We start from the raw sequence: 27,827 nt of genomic DNA on the forward strand, positions 1-27,827 counted from the left end.
TTGAAAACTAAACACCTGTTATGCCTATATTATATGGAACTTGGCCAATCTAAGCTGAAAAATCAGGAAATAGTTTTCACAATCATGTAAATTGAGAACATTCAAAGCATGAATGTACAACATAAAAGAATATTTACAAATATGAAATTTTGTCATAATTTGTACAAATTCTAAACTGGATTTGGTTGCCTTGAAAACAATGTCATTCCCTGTATGCTCCAATAAAGCATATTCAAGACCATAACCAGCATTCACAACAAATTTCCCACTATAAAGAAAATTATTCTTGTACATGAAATAACTCATACGGGATGTCAAATTACTAACTTAATGAATAAAACAATTCTGCCCAACTTACGCCACTGAACCTCCCAAGTGATGTGCAGTAAAAGGTTAATTTATTTCACTTCATTTTAGCTGCTGAGAACTTATCATAATATAGTCTCACATAATTCCTTGCACCATTTATGTGTTTTGGTACACTGCTGTAACACCACTTTGTTGTAACCCATTAGTACAAGGTGTTCTTCTGCCACATGCAACAAATGTTACTTTACACTATCCATGTACAGTTCTTCAGGTCTTAATCTGTGATTTTCTTCTGACACGTGCCACATGAACCACCCAATTTTATCCATTCTTCATTTATTTGTTAAATTTTGAAAATTATGTAAAAACAATACAACTTATGAATTTCAAAAGTGATATAATTTAATTCCATTGTAATGTTCTGTATTCCTTCAGATAAATTTTATGAGTTTCTGGGAAAAATTTAGCAAGGTTTTTTACTGGGTTCCCACCCACCCCTTTTAAACTATTTTCCAGATCTTATTCAGACTTTTTTCCTCCATGATTTTTTTTTGGGGTAAGGTTCACAAATGACCCTTACCAAACGAAACCAAAAACAAACTGAATTCAAAACTCTGCATTTCTAAAATAAAAAGCTGTTTCTGTTTTGAGACTCTCACATAATATATGAATTAGATATATGACCATGTATTAAAACTGAGGATGCCTCACTAGAAACAAGTAGTTATTGAAATTCATATAAATTTGCATGTAACTAATTTAAAGAATAAAATGTTTACTTTGCTTAACTGCACATGTTGGTATGAAGCAAGTTTGTTTCTGAGAAAAATGCTGCCTTAAATTTTATCAGAAGATAAACCTTAAATTATATACCTAAAAAAGGGAATTTTGTTTCTTTATTTCTCGTATCCAAATAGTCTATTCAGTGCCACAACATCTACTTTCAATGTAATCGGAATACGGCCTGTATATTTAATGCAATCATTGTCAAGTGCACCCAGACCACGGGATTCTGCACTGAAAAATGCACCATCAGTATATTTTTATGCATTTAACAAGGTCTGACATTAAAATTCAATGCACAGTTGAGTTTGGGTTGCCCATGATGTCAAAATTTACCATTCCCAATATTGTTTAATGATAATGATGATGAATTTTCCAGTGCAAACTACCAAATGATAAGCACAGACTTATCACAATCAGGGTTACAAAAGAAAGAGTATTAAATTTATCTAATGTTTTATTTTTCATGTGTCTCCAAAAAACTGGCAGCTTTCTCAGACTGAAAATGAAATTGCAAACAATATTTTTATATTAATATGGATTGATGGTGCCCGAAAAACAGGATAGTATGAAATTTTTTACAGACAATAGGGTACAATATTAAAACTTACATGTGAACAGGACTCACTACACATCCGGGATTTTGTCAAGTTACAACATGAACGACCGGACCAAGCCTCAATTTCCTGGATAGCTGAAAACAGAAATAACACTTGCAATATCACAAGAATTCAGTACAAATTTGTATCTAGACTTTTTTAAAATTATGTGTTTGAAAAAGACTTTTATCAAAACTGACATTGGATGACATTATGTATGATATGACCACTGACCACTGACAATGGATGACACTGACCACTGAAAATGGATGACACTGACCACTGACAATGGATGAAATTATGTATGATATGACCACTGACCATGGATGACACTGACCACTGACAATGGATGACAATGACCACTGACAATGGATGACATTATGTATACTATGACCACTGACCACTGACAATGGATGACATGTATGGTATGCCTCACATTCTTCCAAGCAAAAAGAGGTGAGGAAAAACTACACAGCATTTGCTATGTCCCATCAAAAGTAAAACTACTATATATACATATTTCATGATAAACAAAGGGAAAAAAAATATAGCAAATTTTATAATGATGCTTTTTATCGCTGAATTGCTTAGATTTAAGACTATCAATGCCCCAATATAGGTCCTGAACTCGTTAACCCATCACATAAGCCTTAATCCATGGAACAAAAGTCTATAAACAAGCACAGCATATAATAAACTGCGATCCTACTCCCAAATCTTGTCTTTGAATTTCTAATGTCTGAAAACAAGAACCCAGGGACTGATGCACTACTGAACTAAAAACAAATCTTCCTCAAATCTAACATCAGTCTTCTTTTAATTTCTTTTAATTGCTGACTACTGAAACCACCTCAAGTTATTCTTGAGAAACTCCAACATAACAAAACTGTCAGAGTTCAAATGTACAAAAATTCGATACAACAATCTTGATAATGGTCTTTGACCTTGAACTTGGTATCATGGATAGAAAAACACTAAACTAGGCATAGATACTATCAATAATAAGTCTGGCAAAATCCAGAATTAATTATTTTAAAAATTTAAATTTTGGAAAAGGCTACATTTAAGATATTCGACATCCTTTAGATATGTCCAGAAACTACATTTGATGACAATTCAATTCACAGTTGTGTTACATAAGTGCAATCTCAAAAGGTCACAAGTCAAAAGTCCAAAACCTTGACCTTGAAATTAATGTTTGAATGCAATCAACTTGTTTACTGAAATAAAACAAACTATGAAGGTTTAAAATTCATTTGTGCATCTACAAATCACCATCTTCGTAAGCTCAATGAATTACACAAATGCATGCACTGACCTTTCACCTGTCCCCAAGGGAAAGCAGATTTAGTTTTCGAACCTATTCACCATCATGTGGACACGAATTTCATTCAGACCCAATTCCATATTGCAAGTAGGAATTTTAGTGAAAATACCACCATTCTTTCAAGACAGCAAGATTTTTAAGATTTCCTTGTTGGATGTAAAATCATTGCCATTTTCATTCAGGACCTGCTGCATACTGTTGCATTATTTAAGTGAAATATCACTTTGGGAGCAGCCATCACAAGACATTTCAAGATGGCTACCAAGACTGCCATTTTGGAGATTAACTCAGCATTATTTCAATACTGAACTACAAATGGCAGAAAGTGTTTTAGTGACAACCACTTGTCATTACGATTATCTATTCATGAAGAGAAGTAATAAAAAGGTTTTCATAAACACAGAAGTGGCTATTTATGAGAGATCAAATCTGCACCATTTGTATTCAGTACAAACAACATGATGTAAAAAGACCATTCATGAAAACCCCATGTCAATATGATCATTAAGTTTAGGTAGACTATCTATAATAAGATTGTCATGATGGCCATAACTGCAGCCATGTTGGACTGGTACCATTTTTATTCAGGATTCATGTACAAGCAAAATAGCCAATGAAAAACAATGTTTCGAACACAACCAGGCATTAGGTTCATCAGAAATCTCTTAGAAGCCAATGTATTAGGATGTATTCAGAAATAGCACCCAAAATGTGTTTCCTAGTCGCTAAGGGATTAATGAGTTAGAAAAATAGTATATGCTACTGTTAAGAACTTTGTGACACTGAACAGTTGGTTAGAGCTTAATATTTACCCATAGTCAAACTTTATTATCCAATAAATAAATAAATGGTGTGCTGAACTTCACTCCAAGTGAGACAGTATGAATATAATTTCACTGGTATTGGCCCCAACAGGCACTACAGGTGCAGAGGGTTCTCAAGTGTTTTCTCATAAAATAAAACAATCCTAGACAATGAGTACATGAAAGCACAAATAAAACAGGTAAGTTCATCAACTGTCAAATGTGTGCAAATCTTAAGACACGGCAGTGGTCAATATCTGCCAATATCATTTTACACAGATTTACGAGATTGCATTTGACAAAATCTAAAACCAAAACAGAATACCAAACCATATCACCTCACAATGACCAAAATATTCACAGTATTAATTTAAGCAAAGAAATGTTGTGGAACATTATTTGAAACATAATAAGGAAGAGGTTATTTCTGATCTATTCACAGCTTGAAAACATAATGGTAAATTCAGACTGGGCAAAAATCAAAAGACTTAATGACTTTGTGAACATTTCTGAAACAAGAGGTTTTTCAATTGGTCTGAAAATAATTACTGGAGAATGATTTTATTAAATCCATTAAACTAAGAGATGCATATTTGAGTGTTCTATCAACATTTTCAAAAACATGCACAATAATGTACAAGTTTAGAAGTGGAATATAATACTATAAATCTTTATAAATTTGCTCGTTCAACCTTGAGATTTCCAGTGCATGGAGGGATGGAGGGTCAATACTTAAATCCTAAATCGCTTTATTTAAAGTTCATATAGCAAGGTATTTGCACTCCGGCCGCCTTGGCGACATCATCAACATCAATATATTCTCCAACTTATGCCCAAAACATAAAACATTGATGCTGGAAAATGTTGCATCTGGATTTTACGGTTTAAGTACCTGACAGTACACTTTCTTCTGTCTCGGGTATTTAACTCTTTGGACTTCTCATTGATTCAGTCGCGGAACAGAGTGGCTGAGTAGTCTAAAGCACTCATGATTATGGATCACTGCCATCTCACCTGTTTGAGTGGGTTCGAGTCTCAGGCTCGGCCAATGTGGGAACATGAGAAAGCTCACCAAAAGCTTCTCGTGGGTCGGTGGTTCTTTCCTGGGTTTTCCCAGGTTCTTCCTCCACCATTTATACTGGCTTCCATGTATAGCCCAAGCCTGTGCTGAAAAATGGCATTAAAACCCTACAACAACATTGATTCAGTTAATTCAGAGCCTTTCCTTACGGACTAACAGTTTGAAAAAAATAAGATACATAGGTACAATGCCAATCAAATGTCCTTCAAGACACTCTTTTCTACCAGACAGCATCTTTTATTGGTTTATTTGATGATACCTTTGAACAAGCTTTAAAAGAAGGAGATAAAGTTCCTGGTCTTAAATAGGACAAAAATTCTGATGCACATGTAAACCTATCTGATACAGGAAGGCAGAACCAAAAGAGTTGTCAGAAGGAAACAAATGCAATGTTAAAATGCTTAGACTGGTAACATGTGATTTTGTTATTTAGACAAATGCATCCAAAGATGAGCAGAAGTTCTTTCAGCAGATTCAAATTAACCTATTTGTGGTCTTTGGCCAATTGACAAGTCCAACTGCACTAAATTGTACAGAATTACTTCCCTTGCAATCTTCTTTGCCACAAGATTTACTAGCTGCCATGTGTATCATGGGCTAAAAATGGCATTAAACCCACAACAACAACATATCGTGTTTACTATAATAACACCCTTCATCTATGACATCTTAGGTATGTTTGCAAAATTTTACAATAATTTTAGGGATTTAAAGATTAGACTGTATGAAAAGTTAGAGACATTACAGTATATAGGAGTAAATGAAGCATGCTTCAATCTCTGACACAAGGGGAGTTGACTATTCAAATAAATACATTTATCTTCATGCCAGATCTGTGGTCTACAACTCCTGATACTCTAGACAAAAGGCCACTTTCAAAAGATGACCCTGAAGGTCAAGCCTGAAGGTCAAGCCCACCATCATAGAGATAGGTACATGATGACTTTTGGTTTCCACTAAATTTGAGAAATAATTCATGAACATATCTAAGAAAAGAAAAAAAAATTAATGTCTAAAATATCTGTACACCTGATCAAATAATTACAATAAGGGTAAAAAACATTACAGGTATCATGGCACAATCTTTTTTCTTTTGTGTCATCAAGAATAATCAGCAAACCAAACACAGACCCTGACCAGTTGGCACATTATGTGGCAGCAGATCAGGGTCTATAAAGTCTGCAAGTGGATTTCACCGTTATGTGAGTATATATGGTATTTTACTAAGATGCATGAAAAGCATACCACCAATGCATATTTTTGATAATAAAACATCTTTTAGATCCCCAAGTTTAACACATAGGGTACACCTGTTTCCAGACAGTGAAGATTGTTGGTTTACCTGGGTTTATGTATGGAGGCTATACAAATTTTGTTCACTTTGTCAATCATCTACTCAAATGAGTCAACAGTTTCTGTTCCGATTGATTCCATGCCTGGGCTGTCAAAATCTTTTGCTATGTTGGGCCAGATTTTATACAAATAAACATACAGATCACAAACTATGAGAAGCATCCAAATTTTACACCAACCTTACAATTTTACAGAGACCTGATCTGCAGGCCATACTAACTGAGACTGGCAGGCCATGTCCCATCCATGGGCCATTATGTTTGACACCTCTGATCCATATTTATGAATTTTCATTACTCTAGAGGCAACAAGACAGATTTTCCAAAATTTTATCAAACAGCCACATTATAATTGACATATTAACCATGTCAATCAATTCTGGCCTATCAGATTCATGAGGACCACTAACCAATTACGTTGCCAGCAACCCATGCAGCCTTCTAACTTCACTTTTCTGTTGTTTGTCCATGTGCCAGAAACAGCATGTTAAACAGAGGTTGCTCTTACACCTTGATAGATTTCTTTACATAACCTAAAAATTTACATTACTAAAACATTTTTCAGGGAAAAAAATTCAGACATTTTGCTATTAACCCTAAAGTGTTAATAAAGGACAGTGCAAATATTGAGGAAAAAAAATCAAAAATTTTAAGAAGTTAATATTCTTTAAATGAATAAATAGATCCTTATTGATGTGATGATAATGTTGAGACAGCCTCTGTGCAAGAAGGTAAAGAATACACAATTACCTGCAAGATGGTAACAATTACACAATTACTGCATCTTGAAATTTGAAAGAAATGTGAAAATCCTCATACATTATGGAAACCTTTCTTGGCACCTGCAGTCAACATAAATGACAAAAGTGATAAAAAATTGTCAATGTTTATTCATTTCAATACAAATAATTCATTTGGAGACTGAAACTTTTAGAATCAGCCCATCAGGTACTGGTATGTACACAAACAAATATGCATGCACAAAAATGCTGTTGGGTGGGCACAGAAAATGGAGTTTACATATGGCCAATTAAACTCAAAGTACACATATCTTGTGAAAACCATATAACATACTTTTGCTAGCCACCATAAAAACAGAAAGTTTAGAAAGCAGCTAAACCATTGCACAAAAACAGAAAGCAGTATACCTAATAGCATGTGTACTGGAAACTATTTTGCCAACTTCAAGTCTTTCAAAGCCTAAAAATATTATCTTTATCACAAGTTATGTCAATTACTTGCTCTCAAGGGAGGCCAATTCTTTTGTGTGCTTCATTAAAGCTCAACTGTATTGACAAGTTCTCCTCCTATGTCATTCAGCACTATTTTACAGGTGCTTGTTAACATTTATTAAAAACCACAAAACACCACTTCCCCTCTGGCTAATCAAGGAGAAAATTACCTCTACCACAAATACAGTCCCTAAGCTTTTGTAAATGGGAAGACTATCTATTCCCCAAAAACTGAACAGTGAAAGTGCAAATTAAAATCATCTTCTAAGGCAAGGTACCAGTATTTCATTTACAACTGTTTTTGTCATGTTAACTAGTATAAACATGAGATTTTATGTTTTTATGATGAGATGAATTAAAAGGACTATCAATTTTTTTTTTAATTATTAAAAAATGAGCAGGCTGAAAGCTTTTCAAAGCAAGAATTTGCAAATAATTCATGTGCAATACAGTCTTGTTTTTCTACGGTATTTTACATGTTGTTTAAGTTCCTACCTATATATCTGTTTATAAGTAGGGTCCATGAGCCAGCAACACATACCTTGATCTGCCAGCATAATAAATGGACAGATCAAGCTCTATGCTCAACTGAATACAAGTAATAAACTGCATCAACTCATACCTGCTTGCACATTATGCCATGGCATATCTGGGTCTCTGCAGTTTACAGTTGTACCTGATATAGGCGAGTAACATACGGTACATATTTTTAATAATAAAACCATTCAGTTTTAGAAGACATTTTTTAAAATTGTTGTATTGTAAAACTACAGCACTCTACCCGAACACTTGTCAGGAAGCCTGAAAGGCAACTGTCTTATAGGTCATGCTGTTGTACACTGACACAAATAATGAATATTATTACTAATAAATCATTAAGTGACATCCATGACCATACTCGCCTTATAAAAGGGACTGCCTAATACTAAGTCACCTTACAATGATGGACTGCTGTATATCAACAATGGCAGTAATTGTACAATCTGTCAGAAACCAGTGCCTGATTACAAACGTTAAGTTATATATTATAATAATGCTCAATACATTATGAGGCCTTAGAAGAAACCAAGATACAGCGATTCTCCCATGAAACAATCAGTTGGGGGTGGTTGCATGAGAGGGGCTGGTGTAAAAAATTTCTCACAAGGAAGTGGTTGAGTTTACTGTCACAAATATTCTTAGTAATTATTGGCCAAAATTTTGTAAACAGTGGTAAGTGCATGGTGGGATTAGAATCAACATGGGCTAATCATTGGATAAATATGGTAAAGGGAAGCTAAAATGTGGATGGACTCCCTTTATGATGAACCCATGTGCCCCAGAATTTGTAGTTGGCAGCTGTCATGAAGATTTACACCAGCAGTTTACTATAGGTCAATTCTATAAATACATAAGAATATTAAATACAAAGAATGTAAGACCTAAAATGGAGCTAAAAGTGCTCAAATGGCTGGCATTTACTTTGCATCCAAATGCAAGGAACAGTTGCACAATTAACCTGAGTCAGTAGAATCCCTTCTCTATTAATTTATTCCAGTGCTTTTGAGTGCTTAGGTTTTGAAAACAACCATTTCAAGGTTTCTCTAGTTTTGTATTTTCATCCATATCTGAAGGCACAACAGCATTTGCCTTGAATGTAAAGGGCTCTTCGCCAGGATGCATACTTTTTGTAAAAGGTGGTCAAATTCTGTTGAGCTATTTTCTGAGATATCACAAAGTACCAGTCCAAACAGAAAATAAAGAGTACGCTGAAGGATTATCTAAAGACATGACAATTTATCAACAAATTCTGACTCACAAAAGAGAGTTTTGTTGTTGGGAAAGAAATACTTCGTAAACCCAATAAAGTAAATAAAAAAGTATGGCTGCTAGTCTATAGGGAATGCTGTCAGAAACTGTTCAAAACTTGTGTCCCATGAAAAATCTTACATGAAAAAGTCTCTTGATGGGATTGATGGCAAAAATTATTTCCAGGAGTCTAAAATAAGACTATTTATTCCTTTTAACTGCTGAATGTTGAAACCATCTTTGATATTCTTCAGTGATAACAAGATTTTCAAATTGGTTTCTGTGGTGGCCATTATAACTGGATGTCAGATTGGCACAATTTTCATTTAAGACAAAGTGGACATCATTTGAAGTCTTTTGGTGAAACCCCATGCCATAATGATCACTTATTCAGAGGGACAACAAAATACTCATGGCAGCAGTCATACTGGATTTATGACTGACACCGTTTTAATTTAGGATCAACAAGGTATCCTGAGAAGTATATTGATGAAAAAGCCTAAGTTGATACAGTCATCCATTTGGGAGTACAGATAATATTCTTAAGATAGCCACCACGGTGGCCATATTGAAGAGTCATTTTCATGTAGGTCAAGGTGAACACTACAAGAAGTCTGATGAAAACATAATGACAAAATGACATTCCCTCCAAGAGTAGCTAAAACAAGATTTTCAAGATGAACATATACTGGACATCAGATCTCCATCACTTTCATTTAGAACCAAGTAGACATCTAAGTTTTTCGGTGAAAACCTCATATTGATATGACCACACTTTCAGAAGTATTAGCAATAATATTTTCAAGATGTCCACTGTGTTGCAGCCATATTGGATGTCATAATGGCACCATGTTTATTTAAGACCAACTGGACATCATAGGGCAATTATGGGTGAAAACACATGTCAATGTAACTTTCTGTTCAAGAAGAATTCCAATAAGATTGTTGTTGTTGTCGTTGTGGGGTTTAATGCCATTTTTCAGCACACGATAGGCTATGCATGGCGGCCAGTATTAATGGTGGAGGAAGAACCCAGGAAAATCCCGGGAAGAACTACCGACCCACGAGAAGCTACTGGCAAGCTTTCTCACATACCCACATTGGCCGAATCCTAGACTCGAACCCACGCAGACAGAAGATCTTCACAATGTCTGCCATGTTGGCCATAACTTCAGATCAGTACCATTTTTACTTAGGTCCAACTTGACATCATAAAATGTCTATTAATGAAAACCACATCTTGATATGACCATCCATGATGGAGAAGTGACTATAACCAAATTTTCAAGATGGCTGCCATGTGGCCATACTGGACATCCGATCTCCACCATCTTCAATATGAGCCAAATATACATCATCCATTTAGGAAGATAAGATTTTCAAGATGGTCACTGTGGTGGCTATATTGGATGTGCAAGCAGCACCATTTTGAAGCTGGGCCAACTAGATGAATGTGTGTGTAAAGTTTCATAGCAATCCTCAAAGAAGTTTAGGAGGAGTGGAAATAACTAAAAATGGCAAATGGAAAGACGCAAGTCAATGGACAAAGGACAATAGACCATCTCACGACCTCTTCTGGTAAAAAAAAGAGTAGGTTGAAATAGTCACAGTGATGTGCAACAAAAGATAAAAATTACCATCTGACTATTAACTGACCATACAGTAAAATTTTAGTACAAATAAGTGAAAATGTGACAGCTATGAAAACTATGTACTACTTTAGTATGTTGGCAGGACTAAAATCGGAACAGAATGGTACAAAGCTCTTGATGACTTTCTTACCAATCACTTTCCAATCCGTTTGTACACTTGAAATTATTTCACATTCACAAGATAGTTAACTGGACCACACAAATAGTGTAATTTAAATATCAAATGCAATTTTGCCAAAAACTACTATATAATCATAAATATGGCTAGTTTCTCATATACATGCTTGCAATACTTTCTGTACGAGTAACAGCAGAAGTTCATCCATATCAAATAAAATTTAATGTGTGTGTGTGTGATTTGGATTTTTAACATAGCTTTAACAATTTTTCAGACATATCGATACGATGTCTGCAGTGTGACAGTTTATAGTGATATCTAGCACTGTGGCATCATGCCACAGACATGTAGTATGATGTCCCACACAGTCACATTATCCTGACACCAGGCCAACCAGTCCTAACACTAACCTCTTAATGCTGAGTGCCAGGAGAGGTAGCTGTTAGTACCATTTTTGTAAGTCTTTTGTATGACTCGGCCGGGGTTTGAACCCATGACCTCCTGCTCCAAGGCGGACATTCTAACCACTAGGCCACCGGAACGGTCTAAAATTTAATGATGAAAAAACTAAAAATAATTCTTGAAATATCAAAATGAATTTATTAAGACAGAGAATTTGGCTCAGTACTGTGTGACAATTATTCATTAGAAATTTGGAGAGATTTCACAAGAAATGAAACCATCTAAAAATATAAATTAAAAACATAACTGTGAATTCTAAAGGAATCACCACACAGCACTGATAGCAAAACAATAACATTTATATAAATTTATCAAGCAAATTAATTTATGCTTAAGTTCAGCAGAGAGTTTCAAATTCTCTATCCAGGGAGATAGATGGTAGCCACCATACCAGTGAGTAATAACAGATGGAAATGTGAATGTTACTGTAAGTAAAAACTCTGAAGTTTTGTGTTTAATTATAACCTCCATTAATGAATGCAATTCATTTTATGTACAGTTTAATATATGTTGTCTTGGAATGTGATGACTGCGCTTTATTTTGTGCATACTGACACAGCATATTTCATTATGTATGTGTAAAGCATTCAATTGTATGGTGCTGATGTGCTAAATGTACAGATTTGCCCAAATTTAATGATACTATTCATACAAAGTCATTATAGGGTAGATGTAGGTACGGACAGATGGATAGCTAAGTGAACTAACAGACAGATGGATGGTATCGATGTATACCCACACTACATATAATACCAAAATGAGGGTATCTTTATTATCATAACTATACTTGTTTCTACTATATTAATAGTCTTGTCAATAGTTTGCTGTCATGAGTTGAGTAGAACCTGCCTCAAAAGACCACCCTTTTCTGGAGAGAAAAAAACTGGTCTCTCAGTACAGATGGTCTCTCATAGCAATGGTCTCTCAAGACAGGTTTTACTGTGCTACAAGTTTTGAACCGACAGAAGATCAATCAAAATAAATGTAATGAATCAAATATTTTCTGTCCTTTGCAAGCACTGGCAAACAAATTATTTAGTAAGTAAAATTATATTTATCAGTTACTGAAAACTAGTGAATTTATTTGAAATAAGAACTGAAGAGTGTAGTGACTTCACTTCACAATACATTTGGAATGCCAGTCACAATGCCTTTTGCCTAAGATGGTGCCCTAACATGATTTGTGACTTCGTGAGATATTATTATACATGTTAAATATAGAAAAATTATCATATGGGGTCATATTAACCTATATAACACAGAAGTCATGTGATAGAGAATAATATGAAACAATCTCTCTCAAGTTAAAGTCAATAGAATTAGACAAATTTACCAATACATGTATCTAAGAAGCCAATAAAATTAGAGTCAGTTATTCATCTTCTAGGCCCACCTTTAGAACTCATCAGGTCTCCCCATTCATATGTCAGTATAGGTAACACTAGCAGGTGGAGCAAAATTATAACATGGATTGTGTCAAATCAATCTGACTAATGTTACACCATGATGGATAGCATTAGATTACTTCTCTGGTTATGAAATATAATCTGGGTGCTAAGTGCATGTATACAATGTGTATCACAACCATCAATTTTAAAGGCAGTTATGGAGTCAATATATGGGTTCAACTACAGTACTTCTCACGAGTCTGCAATTGTGGTTGCAATCTTAGTCTGACAGGGTTTATAAATTTAGGAATATATACCCCAAGATGTGCCATTACCCCTTCCAAACATTTACTTTTAGCCCTGCCATGCCTTTTTGCTTAGTAAGATTTTACTTTTGTACTGAAATTATTAGCCTTTATGTAGATTTATTCCTTTACCTCAAGAGAAGTTTAAAATCGGACCAATATTAAATCTTTTTTCTTTTCTGAATTTCAGCTCATATGTTGAATATATTTCCAACATTGTTGTGTAGGTTGTATCCCAAAAAGAACTCTCTTGCATGTCTTGAAAGGTGACTAGGTAGGAAAGAGCCACTGTGAGTGACTCCATGATTAGTGTGCTGGACTTGTGAAAGAAAGGTGTCCTGGCTCACAGTTCAGTCAATTTTCTTCATGTTTTAGATTGATGGCCTGGGCACATATGAAAATTAAGTGCAATGCCCTCTGCTTTTCCCCTGGGATTAAATGGGCTAATTCCACGTTTGATAACTGATAAAGTTGTCCTTACTTCTAAGTATACACAGTATCCTCATCACCTCATTCTGAATTGATTGCCATATCCATTTCATATAATGTGAGAATCAGAGAAAAAGTTCCTTACACCTTACAATCTCTTGTACCATGGATTTGATTGCAGTGGAAGATTCTGACACAATTAATTACCAGTTGTGTCAGAGAAGTGTGGTATACAGAAAGGCATTCATGCTTTGTTTTGGATAGGGTAAAGATCATGTGTTAACTGAATGGGCACATACAAAACTTTTTTTAATCATCACACTGAAAACACCTTCTATGTCTCTGTGTTGATATTGCCCAAATGTTAATAGAGTGCCATGAATTCATGATAATCAGTTTTTTTATCAGCCACAGAAAAAGAAGAAAAGAAATTATTGGCAAATCAAACATATATCAATGACTGTACCGAGGTTAACCGAAAGAATGTGGGTTTGAATTTTATCACCAGATCACACCAAGTAAGATAACATGGTGTGCCCACGAGCAATGCAACTTACTCCTATTACCTTGGTGAAAGCAACCTACTTGTGTTGATGTGCCATAAAACACCAAACAAAACAAAACCATACACGTCTGTGAAGTCTATTGAAAAATGGGAACAAAAAGGGCAACTAAATCAGAAGAAAACAATCCCCTAGCCAAACTAGCCAAACAACTAAATATTCTTGTTAAGGAAGTGATATTTCATGCAAGTAGCCCCAATATTATGTAGAAGAAAAAAAGAAGACTTCAAATTTAAGTCCATTTTCATGCATAGTATTGCTATTTGTTTCCTATATTATTATCTTCTCTGATTGTGAAAACTGTGACAAAATGATTTATATTTATTGTGTTGTCAAGATAAAAGTGCATGCTTAATTCTTCTCATTTCTTTTTCTTTCATCTTCTTTTTTAAGATCAGTGGTTAGCATGCTGGACTGATGACCAAAATGGTGCAGGTTTTAATCCTACAATCAGATCAGCCCCCACTGGCCAAGAACAAAAGACATAAGACCAGCTGAGCTAAAACTAAAGAAAAAGAGAACATTTATTGCTTCAATGATGACATTAGGTCAAAATTGGGAATTGTTGCCTTCTGTGAATGTATTTAGAAACGTGTTTAATGCAAGAGACATCAGTATCAACCTTAAGCTTGTAACAGCTATTCACAAATCAAAAAAGACTTCCAACTTTCCTATCCTGATCAGGTGTTGTGACAAGTCTTAAAAAGTTAATTATTTCAGAAAAGGAAAATTACTTAGCATTAAGATTTTAAAAAATTTAAAATCAAGGATGACATTTCATTCAACTTCCTAAACCTAATGTGTCACACAGCAACAATTATAAAGGAATATGACTCCCATTCAAAAAAATGTACATCTGCAAGCCAAAACAAATGGCTGACAGAACAGCAGACATAAGACCTGTTTTAATGTGGGGGGGTGACAGGTAAACAATATCTACAATACCTAACATTGACATTGTGCCATTTCTGACCTTGCCCAGCTGTGCGGAAACAATAGCTGCCACATGGCAGGTTTATCGCATAATTAAAATGCTAATGTAAATTTCATGCCTGGAGAAAACATAAATAACATCCATTCATCAATATCTCAATATGACTAAACCTTTGCCTGCTATGGACATGAACAAGAGTTATACTTTAATAGCACTTTATGCACAATCCAATTTTACAGTCATAATGTGCTGAACACGGGGTGATCCAAAAGAAGCAAAGATTTGTCCTCACCATCACAGTATTCAAAATTATTTTCAATGAACTCTACCTGTTTGTAAGAACGTAATCTTAATCACAAATTATCACCTTTCAACATGCTGGCTCACTGCACAAAAAAGGTTTAACAAACGAACCCCCAAGCAAACAATCTGACACCAATTATGGTGCATTTTTATTTTCAAATCATAATCAATAATGGGCTTGCTTATTATTTTTAGTACACTGAGTACTTGTACCCATTTGGTACATTTCCTTGTCAATCTCCATACCATTTTCATGACCAGATCCAATTTTACACCTGAAATAAAATACATCAATCAAAAAATCCCTGAGGCTATACCACAGAATAAATTAAAACCCACATCCATGAAATTATATTTTTAATTTCCTCTTGCCACTCATTATTCAATGACAGACAACAAATGGTAAATAAAATATTCTTTTCAGATTACAAATAATATACATAACAATTGCCCTACGGCTAAACTCATTTCGAGGATGCACTGTGTACACAAAGTTAAATACACTGGGATTTACTATTTAAGCACAAGTGACAAGCAGCTGATGTACCTGGATCTTGGACTAAACATACAGATAAGAAGTTTTTAAAAAAAGAGTACCATGAATGGCACAGGATATATCCACCCCATGTTCAATACTCCTCTGTACTGGCAGTAGTTGGGCATGGTTGATTCTGGAGACTACTGACCAATAGGTCTTAATGTCTTTGACCTCTGGTCAAGGTATGTGGTCTTTAACAAAACTTAACTGTGCAGAAGCCATCCTTTTCTTATTTAACTTCTGATTACCATGACCTTTACACACATAATCCGTATGTTTTCGTATTACCCTGAGTGCAAGCCATTCACAAGTTTGATCAAAAGTTGTTATGCAAAACTCAAGATTTGCAAACATCAGGCATTTTGCAATAAAATTGCTGCAAACAATATGCTTATGTTTTAAAGCATGTATGCATGTGTTTGTTATTTATTACACAAATTATCTTAGCACTGGATACACTGATACTAATCCAAATCAAAATGCTTCTGTGTCTTCAATTTTTGGAAATCTTTATCATTTCAGCCAGATATATGTAAAGTATGGTGATAGTTTTACACATAGGTAACGAAGCATGATATGTGATAGCATTCTGTGTCAGCATGCACAAAATGATGTGCAGTCATGCATTCCAAGACAGCATATGAAACTGTACATAAGATGAATTACATCCATCAATGAGGAATTTATAATTAAACACAAAACATTAGAGTATTTATTTACAGTAACAATCACATGTCCATCTGTCATCTCACTGGTACTGCATCTTTCACTAAACACTGGTACTAGGAAATGGTGGCTACAATCTCCCAAAATATATATTCTAGAACTGTCAAATGCGATAGGTGATGGTTCAAGCAAAAATTTAGTTTTCTTTGTTAAACTGAGTAAAATTTTATAATGAGCAAAGTTTTGTTATTTATAGTATTTCAGTATACAATATCTTAGATGAGTTGATGTTTGACTCCTTTAACTCATTCAGCCCCAATCCTGCCTGTAGGCGTGATGACGCTGTACCCTACTTCCAAGCTCCGCAGCGTCAAGGTCATTTAAGATACACCAGAGTGGTTGGTATTATAAAAAAGCAGATAGATATAACTCTACAATGATATCAAATAATCTGGACATTCTAGTTGCACTACAAAATACAGAGGGAAAAACCTAATTGTTTGGACCCTTTTTTTTCCACCCAAAATTCGCTCGTGGTCAGAATCTGATTTTGTGTTGGATTTTAGACCTTTTAAACTCAGATTTAAGGCAGACCGGTCTGAACTGCGCACAGACAGGTGAACTTTTGCAGAAACTAGGATAAGGTGGGCATCTGGAATAAAGAGTGGTCTCCATACGAAAATGATGGGTCCATAACTCCAACTTTTACCCTTCTGCTCATGCACAAGCAAAATAACCAATGAAAAATGATGTTTCTAATACAACTAGGCATTAGGCTAATGGAAAATCTGTTGATGTGTTAGGATGTATTCAGAAACAGCCCCCAAAATGTCTTTCCCACTCGCATTTCAGGCAAAAACGACAAAAACCTCCTGGGCCGAATGAGTTAATACACTTGCTTGAAACAATATTTAGGCAATTAGCATTTCTGTGCACTGAATACAAGTACATGTATATTAGTGTTGAGATTTTAACAGAATTTTATAAACTATCACCTATTAAATTTGACCTAACTACATGCATTTTCAGCACTGGTATCTGTCCATAATTTCCCGGATTCTGCCTCTACCATTAATACTGGCCGCCATGTATAGCCTATCATGTGCTGAAAAATGGCATTAAACCCAACAACAACAACAACAGCAACAACTCAGTCCTGGAGCACTGAGACTGCAAGTGGTCTAAAATGCTTGCTGTTATGGATCACTGCCATCTCACTTCTGTCTGTGTGGGTACATGAGAAAGCTTGCCATTAGCTTCACGTGGGTCGATGGTTCTACCCAGGGTTTTCCTGGGTTCTTCATCCACTAGTTATACTCGACCATGTATATAGCCTATCCTGTGCTGAAAAATGGAATTAAATCCCCAAAATACAACAACTCAATACAAAGTAAGAGATGGGAATGAGAACAGAGAATGAAAAAGTATGCAATAAATTTCACCTTGTTTTTTTTTTTAAAACAAGTTTTCATAACTATTGAATTTTTATCAGGATTTGAGTCTTTAAGTTTCCATGGTACACAATTGTTTACAACATATTAAATCAAAAGTTTCAAGGACTTCAACATTCATCTATTGTCAAAAGCAGAATAATTTATATCTTAAATATGGCTGTCAATTAACAGCTAAGAAAGTCTCCAAAAATGCTAAAAATTGCAAAAAAATATTTAATATATGATCGAGTGTAAATGAGGTGTCTTTTATATGACATCTTGTGCATCATGAAAATGTTAGATTAATCTATTCATGTCTCCCATCCTGAAATCAATCATGATGACTTGACACCTTCTGTTTTCAGATTCTCATCAGTTTAGCCTTCCTGTTTAAAACCAAATTAATTGAATTTCACCACACAGAATACAGATGCCAAAGTTAACATTGTGCCCCAGCACACACACACACACACAAGCATGTCATAACAAAAGACTAACAGTAAAATTGGTGGTCACAAATATTGCATTGGGTTTTATTTACATATCAGCATCATGATATTGGTTGATGTTCTTGATGATAATCTTCTCTAGAAACAATCTAGATAATTTTCAAATTCTTGTGGTTCTTAAGTTAAGGCATTCTGAGATGTAGGATTCAAACAGGAAAATATGTTTGAACCTGAAGTCTGCGAGCCAATCCCCAAACCCTGCAATACAATTTCCAAACAAAACCCTGCAATACAATTTCCAAACAGCTGCATTTGCAGAACAAATCAACATTGATTTAATTTAAAAACATTTTTGAAGGTGATTAGGCAATATCCATTGTTCACACCCTTTCCCATGTCATCAAATGCTTCCTGCATTTAACTGGACATATGCAGCTGCATGATTGATTTTTAATTGAGATAACTGTTAGAGACATAGTGAGGCAAGGTTATTTGGGGTTTAAGTAGTGAGGGGATGTTTCCCAGACAAAATTCTATGTTTTAAGTATTCTCTCTCAAAAGTTTAGTTAGTCTAAGTTACTGCAGGGAGGCCAGAAGTTAACTCCGGCAAAGTTACTAATATTTTATCATTAAAATTATCCAAAGGATGGGCATCTGGAAGTCGAGGGACACAGAACTTAAGGAACAAAGAGATAACAGCTGTATTGAAACGAGTGTGTGTGAAGAAGGCACGAGAAAATAGCTCCATACATGCACCATATAGTGGGAAAAGAAAGACAACCAAGTTACAGCTGATGACCAGAAGGGGGGGAGAGACAGACAAACAGAGAGAGAGAGAGAAGAACATGGCAATTCTGCCACCAACAATGAATTTGGATGGACAATAAGCAACCAAGTTATGCATGCATGCCTAGCAAATGATTTTGATCATTCACTCAATTTCATGATGGAATTTGTTTTATCTGTATAAAAGAACAACTAATTGCATTTCTTGTGAATTTTTTATTTTATTTCTAAGAGAAAGTGCATCATTCAAACATCATGTTCAATTTCATTGTTTATGTAATTTATTCAGTTGTTATATTTTAAATATGGGGCTCATGTTCTTCTATTCCATACCTCATATCTGTTATTCCATACATAAATTTCATATTTCATTTTATTATTTATTTGATCCAGACAATAACACTGGTTCATTATCCTCTAGATAATGAGAACCAAATCAAACCACTGGCACAAAGCAAGTGATCTATCATAGTGGGTGAAATTGAGTTTCAATGACAACAAAACATTTTTTAACCAGTGTATCCCCCAGGGGTGTAAAATTGAGGGTACAAAAAAAACCCTAGGTGTCAAAACTGGGGGTCAAAAAAAAATGTGGGGGTCAAAAATGTACTGACAAATTTTCATACGACTCGTACTTTTTCAGCTTGAAATAGGATATTGCAACTTGCAAAATATGCTCTCTCCCTCTCTCTCTCTCTCTCTCTCTAAACATACAAATACACCAACATGCACAATTAACAAACAAATGCGCTGTCCATTCAAAGAATAATTTTATTAGTTCATTTTGCTTTTAAAGTCGTACTATCAACAGTCTCCTCAAGCAATATTATAGCCCAACACATCAGATATAAGCCAATACAAAAAGCCAAATAAATCTTTTTAACCAAATAGGAGTTAATTTACTGCCTTTCATAAAATGTGTACTATCATAGGTTTCATTGTACTTCATCCTAGAACACATTTATCCAAATATCAAGGAGGATAATGATTCATTTTCTTTCTAATAAGTTACACTTGAACTTTAAGATCCTTTTTTTATTGCAGCAAAGTTAAAAACCAACAAAATCTGCAATGACCCGCTGACTTTGTAATCCAAATAACGCATTTGTCTCTGCAAGTTGACTGATTTCTTTGTTGTGAAATAATGTCTTACGTTATACTATGTTCTCCGGATATCTTATGGCGAACGAGGGCAGATTTTAAAAAATTCTAAAATCCTGTCACGAAAGGATTATTCACTTTTGCAGTCTTCGCAATCATGCTATCAGAAGTCACACCGGTAATCCTAATGGATGTGCCTTATTCCAGTCAAGGGAATTATTTTCTCCATTTTTCATTAAAGTTAGATCCACAGTTACTATTTTGTGTGCTGCTTCTTTCACTTTCTTCGCTAATGCTTTTTAGTGCATGACGTTTTAATCTGGAGATCACTTTCTAGTGCAACAAGCCTTGAGGTTAAACATCAAGATGACAGCTTGCTGAGGTTGATGGAAATCGCGAGAAGCTCGCGAGATTAGGGGAAGCTACTCCGTCATAACATTGCCTATGCTAGTCTGGTTCATTGTTTTATATGTTCCCTGCGTTGCTTTTTGCTATACGAATAGAGGAGCACGAGGCAGGGAGCAAACAAAGCGGGGAACCAGTCAATGCCTATACTCGAAGTATATACGATGCCATCCATCGTCCAATGCATTGGGTATTAAATAAATCCTGATCATATTATGAAAATTCTTTGCGTCAAAAAAACGCACGGCAAAAAAATGTGTGAGTCACTTTTCTCCAGCGTGCGTCCCTGACGCACAAATGTGCGTAAAGGGAAACACTGCTTTCAACCCATTACCTCATACAGCATAGTTGCAAAGTGCAGCGTGCTATAAATAGAACACCTGTTACCTATTCAACTCCATACACATAGGCCTGCCTGTTAACTGTTAAGCAGTGTAGTGTATGTTACGTTTAACAACAATTTGAACCATTATGCATTTTTGGTACACATCTATTATGTGTGGAAAAATTTAAGAGTAAAGTCCGATCGTTATAGCTGTGTAATTATTTTTAACGGAAGAATTTTTTTATGTGCTTTAAAATGTTGAGAGAACTTGTTCACTGTCAAGTCACTGAAGCCGCGTTACCATCCTATGCTGCCATTTCTCATACTCGAAATTTACAAGTTCACTGTCTGCATCTTAATCACTAAGTCATCTGAATTTGTTAATTTATAAAAACTATTTGCTACCTACATCAATATCAGAGCCTTTACCTAAGTTATTGAAGCTTTCATAGTTGTGATTCTAATCGTGAAAAGTACTCAACGAAATCCGCGACCTCCATTTTGGAGTGGAGAATACAACCCAGTTACTTTAAATAGCAGGTTTCTACCAGAGCATAAACAGTGAGCAACCATGTGATCTGACATAATGGTCATTCACAGCAATGAATGAGGTATCTAACAGGAGGTTTTCCCTGATGGTGGCACACCGAAAACGTGCTGAAAATGTCCGATGTTTACAGCAGGCGTCAAAAGGCACTTCCATTGGCTATTTGACTCGCGCATGAGCAGAAGGGTAAAAGCTGGATTTTTTATTTTATTTCTTTATTTTATTTTTGCTAAACGGAGCCATTATTTTGTATGGAGACCACTCTTTATTCCAAATGCCCATCTTATCCTACTTTTTGCAAAGGCTCATCTGTCTGTTTGCAGTTCATACCGGCTTGCCTTAGATCTGAGACCAAAAAGTCTAAAATCCAGATACAAAATCGGATTCCGCCAAGCAAAAACAAAAAAATCCTGTCTGAGAAAAGTTTCATTTTGATTTTCACTAAATATTACCAAAATTATAACCGTCTTCACGGAACACGGATGTTCTAGTATAATAGCCAAACTTAAGAAATCATCTACAACTGTTGAGTCAACACTTGCAGAACAAAGAAAAACTTCCCCTTTTTATTGTGGCATCATTTTAATATGAAGCAAAATGCGAAAAGGCAAAGGGAGGTGGAGAGCACTGCTTAAGGAGGAGAGGTGCAGTGCAAAGTTGTTTGCTCTGCAACTCTCAATTAAGATACACTTATATTTCTTTCACCTACTTGCTTGTACACTTAATTGCGAAAACCATGTGATGCCTGAAACAGTTGATGAAAATGACTGTTTCTCATGAATTTTAACTAAAACAAAAGCACACAAACTTTGCCTATTCATTAAATACAGAAATAAATTTTCACACAATAAGGGGTTACTATTTTGTTTTTTAAAGTGTACTGATTAGATCTTAACAATTTTTTTAAAAAATCTAAACCAAATTCTAGAGGTTAGTAATTACCTCTGAAGTTCAGAAAGTGAAAACACATGCAGAACTAAACAATCTTTTAAAAGATTCAAATCACTGGAAATGCATCACTGAGTACATTTAGACCTAAACGAACATTGTCATTCAGATATCAAAATAAAGACAAATGTGGGTTCTTGAAACCTTCCTTAATATGTATACCTGGAGGGTGGGGGTAATAACAAGGATTACCAATAAATCCAGGAAACACCTTTTCTTTATCGATTTTACCTTTCCCAAAGGTACAAAAATGAGGAGCAAAACCTGAATGAGTACTTCTCAAAAATTAAAACAAAGGCATACTTGTGAAGAACTTAGAAGAGGGATGTTATTGTTGTTCTAGAGTTTAACGCCATTTTTCAGCACAAGATAGGCCATACATGGCGGCCAGTATAACTGGTGGAGGAAGAACCCTGGAATACCCAGGGAAGAACCACCGACCCACGAGAAGCTAGAAGTGGGATGTATAGCAACATGGCAATGTTTAGCAAAGCATCATGTATGTTCTTCAGGGAATATTAATAATGGAATATATTAAAATTGGAAACAATGGTTTCTCAACGAGACTAACTCACACATGATGTGCATTACCATGAGAGCTCACATTTTAAGCTGGACCAAAGTCTGAACTGAATTTCATAAATATCTGGTTGCCAAGTCAATTGAACTGACCATTAAATTTCATAAATATATGGTTGCCAAGGCAACTGAACTGACCATTAAATTTTCATTAAAAAAATCTGGTTGCCACGTCAATTGAACTGACCATTAATTTCATAAATATCTGGTTGTCTAGTCTATTGAACTGACCACTAAATTTTATAAATATCTGGTTGCCAAGTCAATTGAACTGTCAATTGAACTGATCATTAAATTTCAGAAATATATGGTTGGCAAATCAATTGAACTGACCATTAAATTTCATACATTTCTGGTTGCCAAGTCACTTGAACTGACCATTAAATTTCATAAATATCTGGTTGTCAAGTCAATTTTCTGATGAAAATGAGTTGCAAACAGCTATAAAAATTTATCAAAGCCTGCTCTGTTGGAAGGGCAAATTTCCACATTACATCGGTTTCCATTGTCATGTCCGACTAATGGCAAGCCTTGTTTCTAACTTCAAACCTGGCTTGTTACATCTCATTTTCACTGTCAAGCCTGGTTTGTTATATCTTGTTTCTACTGTCAGCTCTGACTTGTATTACTTTAAAAAATTTTGGTACATTAGTCTCAAGTGATCATTTTTTTTCTCCTCCATCTGACCAAACTAGAGGTCATTTTTTTATCATTTCAATCATGAAATTTTCAGTGATGAATCTTTTGGTTCTTCATTAATCAATTTGATTGACGACCAGGTTAAGTATTACATAATCAGATAGCCTAAAAAGAGTATACCCAACCAAGTTAGGCAAAGAAAGAAATTACTATCGCCCCTTTAAATCAATCTTTAACTTCAACATTTTCATTAATTCACAATACTTCTGCAATCACTAAATTTTTCACAACAAAATCACTAATTTCAAATAAGTTGATATGTAAATGCTTACACAGAGCAGCCTACATTTATTTTGATGGGTCAATTAGGGCCTACAGTTTGTTTTATTTTAGGTTTTGTAGACAGTTTTACACTACAGTAACACTCTGAAGATAACATGCCAAGACAAGTACACCACAGTAGCCATTTCATGTTGATCAAATGGTGGTACAGTAAAACCTGTCTTGAAAGACCACTGCTATGTGAGACCACCTGTCTTGAGATACCACTCTCAATGCACAAATTTAATGATTATATAGCAGTATGACCTGTTATGAGAGACCACCTGTCTTGATAGGTCACATTTCTTTCCAAAAGAGGTGGTCTCTCAAGACAGATTCTATTGTGATCAATTCTGCACCTTTCCAGGTCACAAGTCCAATGTCTTAAACAATTTAACCTGCAATAAGTATGAACACAAAAAACAACTGACAAAGATCCAAATCACATATAAAAATGCCAATTAATTACTACTGCATTTAATTTAAAATCTTAGCTTTCCTTTTGAAACTTTTACTACTACAGCAGAGAGTAACTGTCGGTTCATGGTGAAAATCTCATGAAAACTTGGTAAAGAATAGTGAATCTAGAACGTTATTAATCTGTACATGTTTTGAAACAAAACTGGCCAAGTGACAGACCATCAGTCAACCAGGTAGCTTTACAGTTGGAGAAGCTTAGCACGCTAGAGGTTATTATGTCATAAATCAAACAGAACCCACTTGAAAGTGGGCAAGGATCAATTCCAAAGCTGAATAAACAATGCCTGACTGACATCTGATGGAAAGCAGGTGAAACTTTGGGATTCGTCAGTTAATACTTTAATTCTCAACCATACTATTACATATTCAAAGAAACTTGTTATTCCTTTAAAATTTTTGGTATATTTGTTTCAAGTGATCTTTTTTTTCTCCTCCATCTGACCATACTAGATGTCTTTTTAATTTTCATTTCAATCATGAAATTTTCATGGATGAAACTTTAGGTTTTCCATTCAAGCAACCTCAATGTCTCTTTTGGTTTCCGTTATTTAACATTTCATAGATGATCCCGTTAGCCCAGCCTCAATGTCTCTTTCGGTTTCCATTATTTAACATTTCATAGATTATCCCATTAGCCCAACCTCAATGTCTTTTTCGGTTTCCGTTATTTAACATTTCATAGATGATCCCGTTAGCCCAGCCTCAATGTCTCTTTCGGTTTCTGTTATTTAACATTTCATAGATGATCCCCTTAGCCCAGCCTCAATGTCTCTTTCGGTTTCCGTTATTTAACATTTCATACATGATGCCGTTAGCCCAACCTCAATGTCTCTTTCGGTTTCCTTTATTTAACATTTCATAGATGATCCTGTTATCCCAACCTCAATGTCTCTTTCGGTTTCAGTTATTTAACATTTCATAGATGATCCTGTTATCCCAGCCTCAATGTCTCTTTCGGTTTCAGTTATTTAACATTTCACTGATGATCCCGTTAGCCCTCCTACTTATTGTGCCCGGTTTGTTAAAGTTTATAAACCTGCAGAATTTTCAACAGAAACAAATTTAAGAAACTCAAGCTAATCAATTTAAACATGCATTTAAAAGAGCATTTTTATTTTTAGACCCAAGATTATGTGAATGGAAATAAACAGTACCAACTGTTTAATATCCCATATACAAGTGTTTTCAATTCAATAATGGCTTCTGACTGGTCGAAGTAAATCATGTTGTCTTAAAGAGACAGGAAAATGTTCACCAATTCAGTCAATGTGAACAATACAATATCTTAATGAATAGGAATTTAAACCATAGTACTGTACTTATTTCAAGTGTTTTGGAAGAAAATTTTTTTATGAATATAGTTTCCAAGCTCAGCTGTGGCCACTAAAACTGATTGATGTCAAATGAAATGATGTAAATGATGCAATTATGAGAAAGGAACTATATATATATATATATATATGAAAGAGGTTTCCCATTTAGACCCTCCTTTAGACAGAAAACAGACTAGGGGCACCTGCAGTGGGAGATATTGTCAAGATTTTTCTCTGCCATTCTTGTCTATAAACCAGAATTCCAAACATCCCAGTAAATGAAGGAAAATCTCAGGACTGGATAAAATGTATATCTGTCTGTCCTATTTAGCAAAACAAAAATGCTTTTGTTATGGTCTGATCATTTAGCTTTTCTTCACCAAAAAAATTTCATAATGGCAATGAAAAACTTTAGGAATGCTGCAAATACACACCTGCCTCTTCCAGCATATTACATCTATTTCATGACGAAGTTTATGAGAAAATAATCAAACACGAGTACCGCTCCGGTGGCCTAGTGGTTAGAGCGTCCGCCTCAGATGCGGTGAGGCGGGAGGTCATGGGTCAGCCTCGTGTCAGGATAATGTGACTGGCTGGGACATCATGCTACATGTCTGCAACATGATGCCCCAGTGCTAGACATCACTATAAACTGCCACAGTGCAGACATCGTAGCAATATGACTAAAACAATTTTTAAAGCTATGTTACAAATCCAAATCACACACACGCACACACTCATACAAGAGTTATATAAAAAATACAATTTAAGCCCACCTAATGCTTCATAGTCTTGTATGCAGAAACCACTTTTCTTCTTTCAGACTTTAGTGACCACAACATTTTGACTCCCAAATCAATAGGTTTCTTCCTTACCCAAAGTACAAACCATCCACAAAGTTTGATAATGAAAGATATGGAGAACAACAGCAATTGTGGTAAAACAACTCTTCTTTTATTCACTATAATCTTGAATCTTGACCTTTTGACCTCAATAATTGTGAGTTCCTACTTACCCTATGTGCATGCAATCCACAAAGTTTGTTAACTGCAGATGCTGTGTTTCATCCAAGTTTGAAAAAAAAAGAGCCCAGTGAAATAATTCATTTGAAAAAGTAAGCCAAAGGTAATCATTATGGACTAACCTCAAAATAAAATGAATAAAATTTATCTGGTTCATCTGACATGTTATTTGCATCAAAATCCAAATATATTAATTTCTTTTGATTTTTATGACTTGTGCATGATACTGGGGTAAAGGCATATTTAATATTTTGACTGCCCTTTACTCAACCAGTTATAAAATTCTGATTTCTATGCCTATGCACAAACAGTTATAAATTTTAAGACCCTGAATGATCTCAGTAGTCACAATGGTTGACACCTTAAAAAAAAACTCAAAGGTAATGGGTTCCATTCTGAGTGTATACACCATGTTTAGTTGTGGAGATGGTGTTGCTACGAGTATGAGAGAACTGGTAACGCTAATTTGTTTGATACCCATTAATATAGAATAACCTTAAATGGCATCAAAAGTCACTTCAAATGTAAACAGAATTTAACCTCGCATTAAACTGATAAAAGTACCAGTGGACAAACTCCTTTTCATGGGTGGCATTAACAATTCCAAATAAGTTGTAAAGTTTTCTCTGAACAATACAGTCATGTTTGAAGACATTATGTACCAAAAAAAGCTGCCCTATGCAATTTTTTTGTTTTGGATCTGGCTACTGCTTAAATTTTATCATTACCTATCATTAACTATTATTTTCTTTCGTGATCTCCCCCACCTCATTTCTTTAAAACTGTCCTTTTCAAATTAATCGTTTATTTATTATTAACTGCATATCTGCACATTCCTCTGTCCCAT

At 35.0% G+C, this 27,827-nt stretch overlaps 1 protein-coding gene and 1 long non-coding RNA gene across 2 annotated transcripts in view; one reads left to right on the forward strand and one right to left on the reverse strand.

Annotated features, from left to right (window-relative positions):
- LOC149779321 (reversion-inducing cysteine-rich protein with Kazal motifs-like) overlaps positions 1-27,827 on the reverse strand; it is a 202,770-nt gene that overhangs the window by 114,882 nt on the left and 60,061 nt on the right. The window contains exon 5 of the mRNA XM_089939933.1: positions 1,704-1,786. Within this exon, the coding sequence (XP_089796059.1) occupies positions 1,704-1,786 (83 nt within the window). The remainder of the gene's footprint in view (positions 1-1,703; positions 1,787-27,827) is intronic.
- Positions 15,959-19,501, forward strand: LOC149779322 (uncharacterized). The gene is made up of 2 exons (XR_016415393.1): positions 15,959-16,148; positions 19,160-19,501. It is a non-coding gene; the product is annotated as an uncharacterized LOC149779322 (long non-coding RNA).

This window comes from Sinohyriopsis cumingii, chromosome 17 (assembly GCF_028554795.1).
Source record: "Sinohyriopsis cumingii isolate HCF-2022 chromosome 17, ASM2855479v2, whole genome shotgun sequence".
NCBI classification, from domain to species: domain Eukaryota; kingdom Metazoa; phylum Mollusca; class Bivalvia; order Unionida; family Unionidae; genus Sinohyriopsis; species Sinohyriopsis cumingii.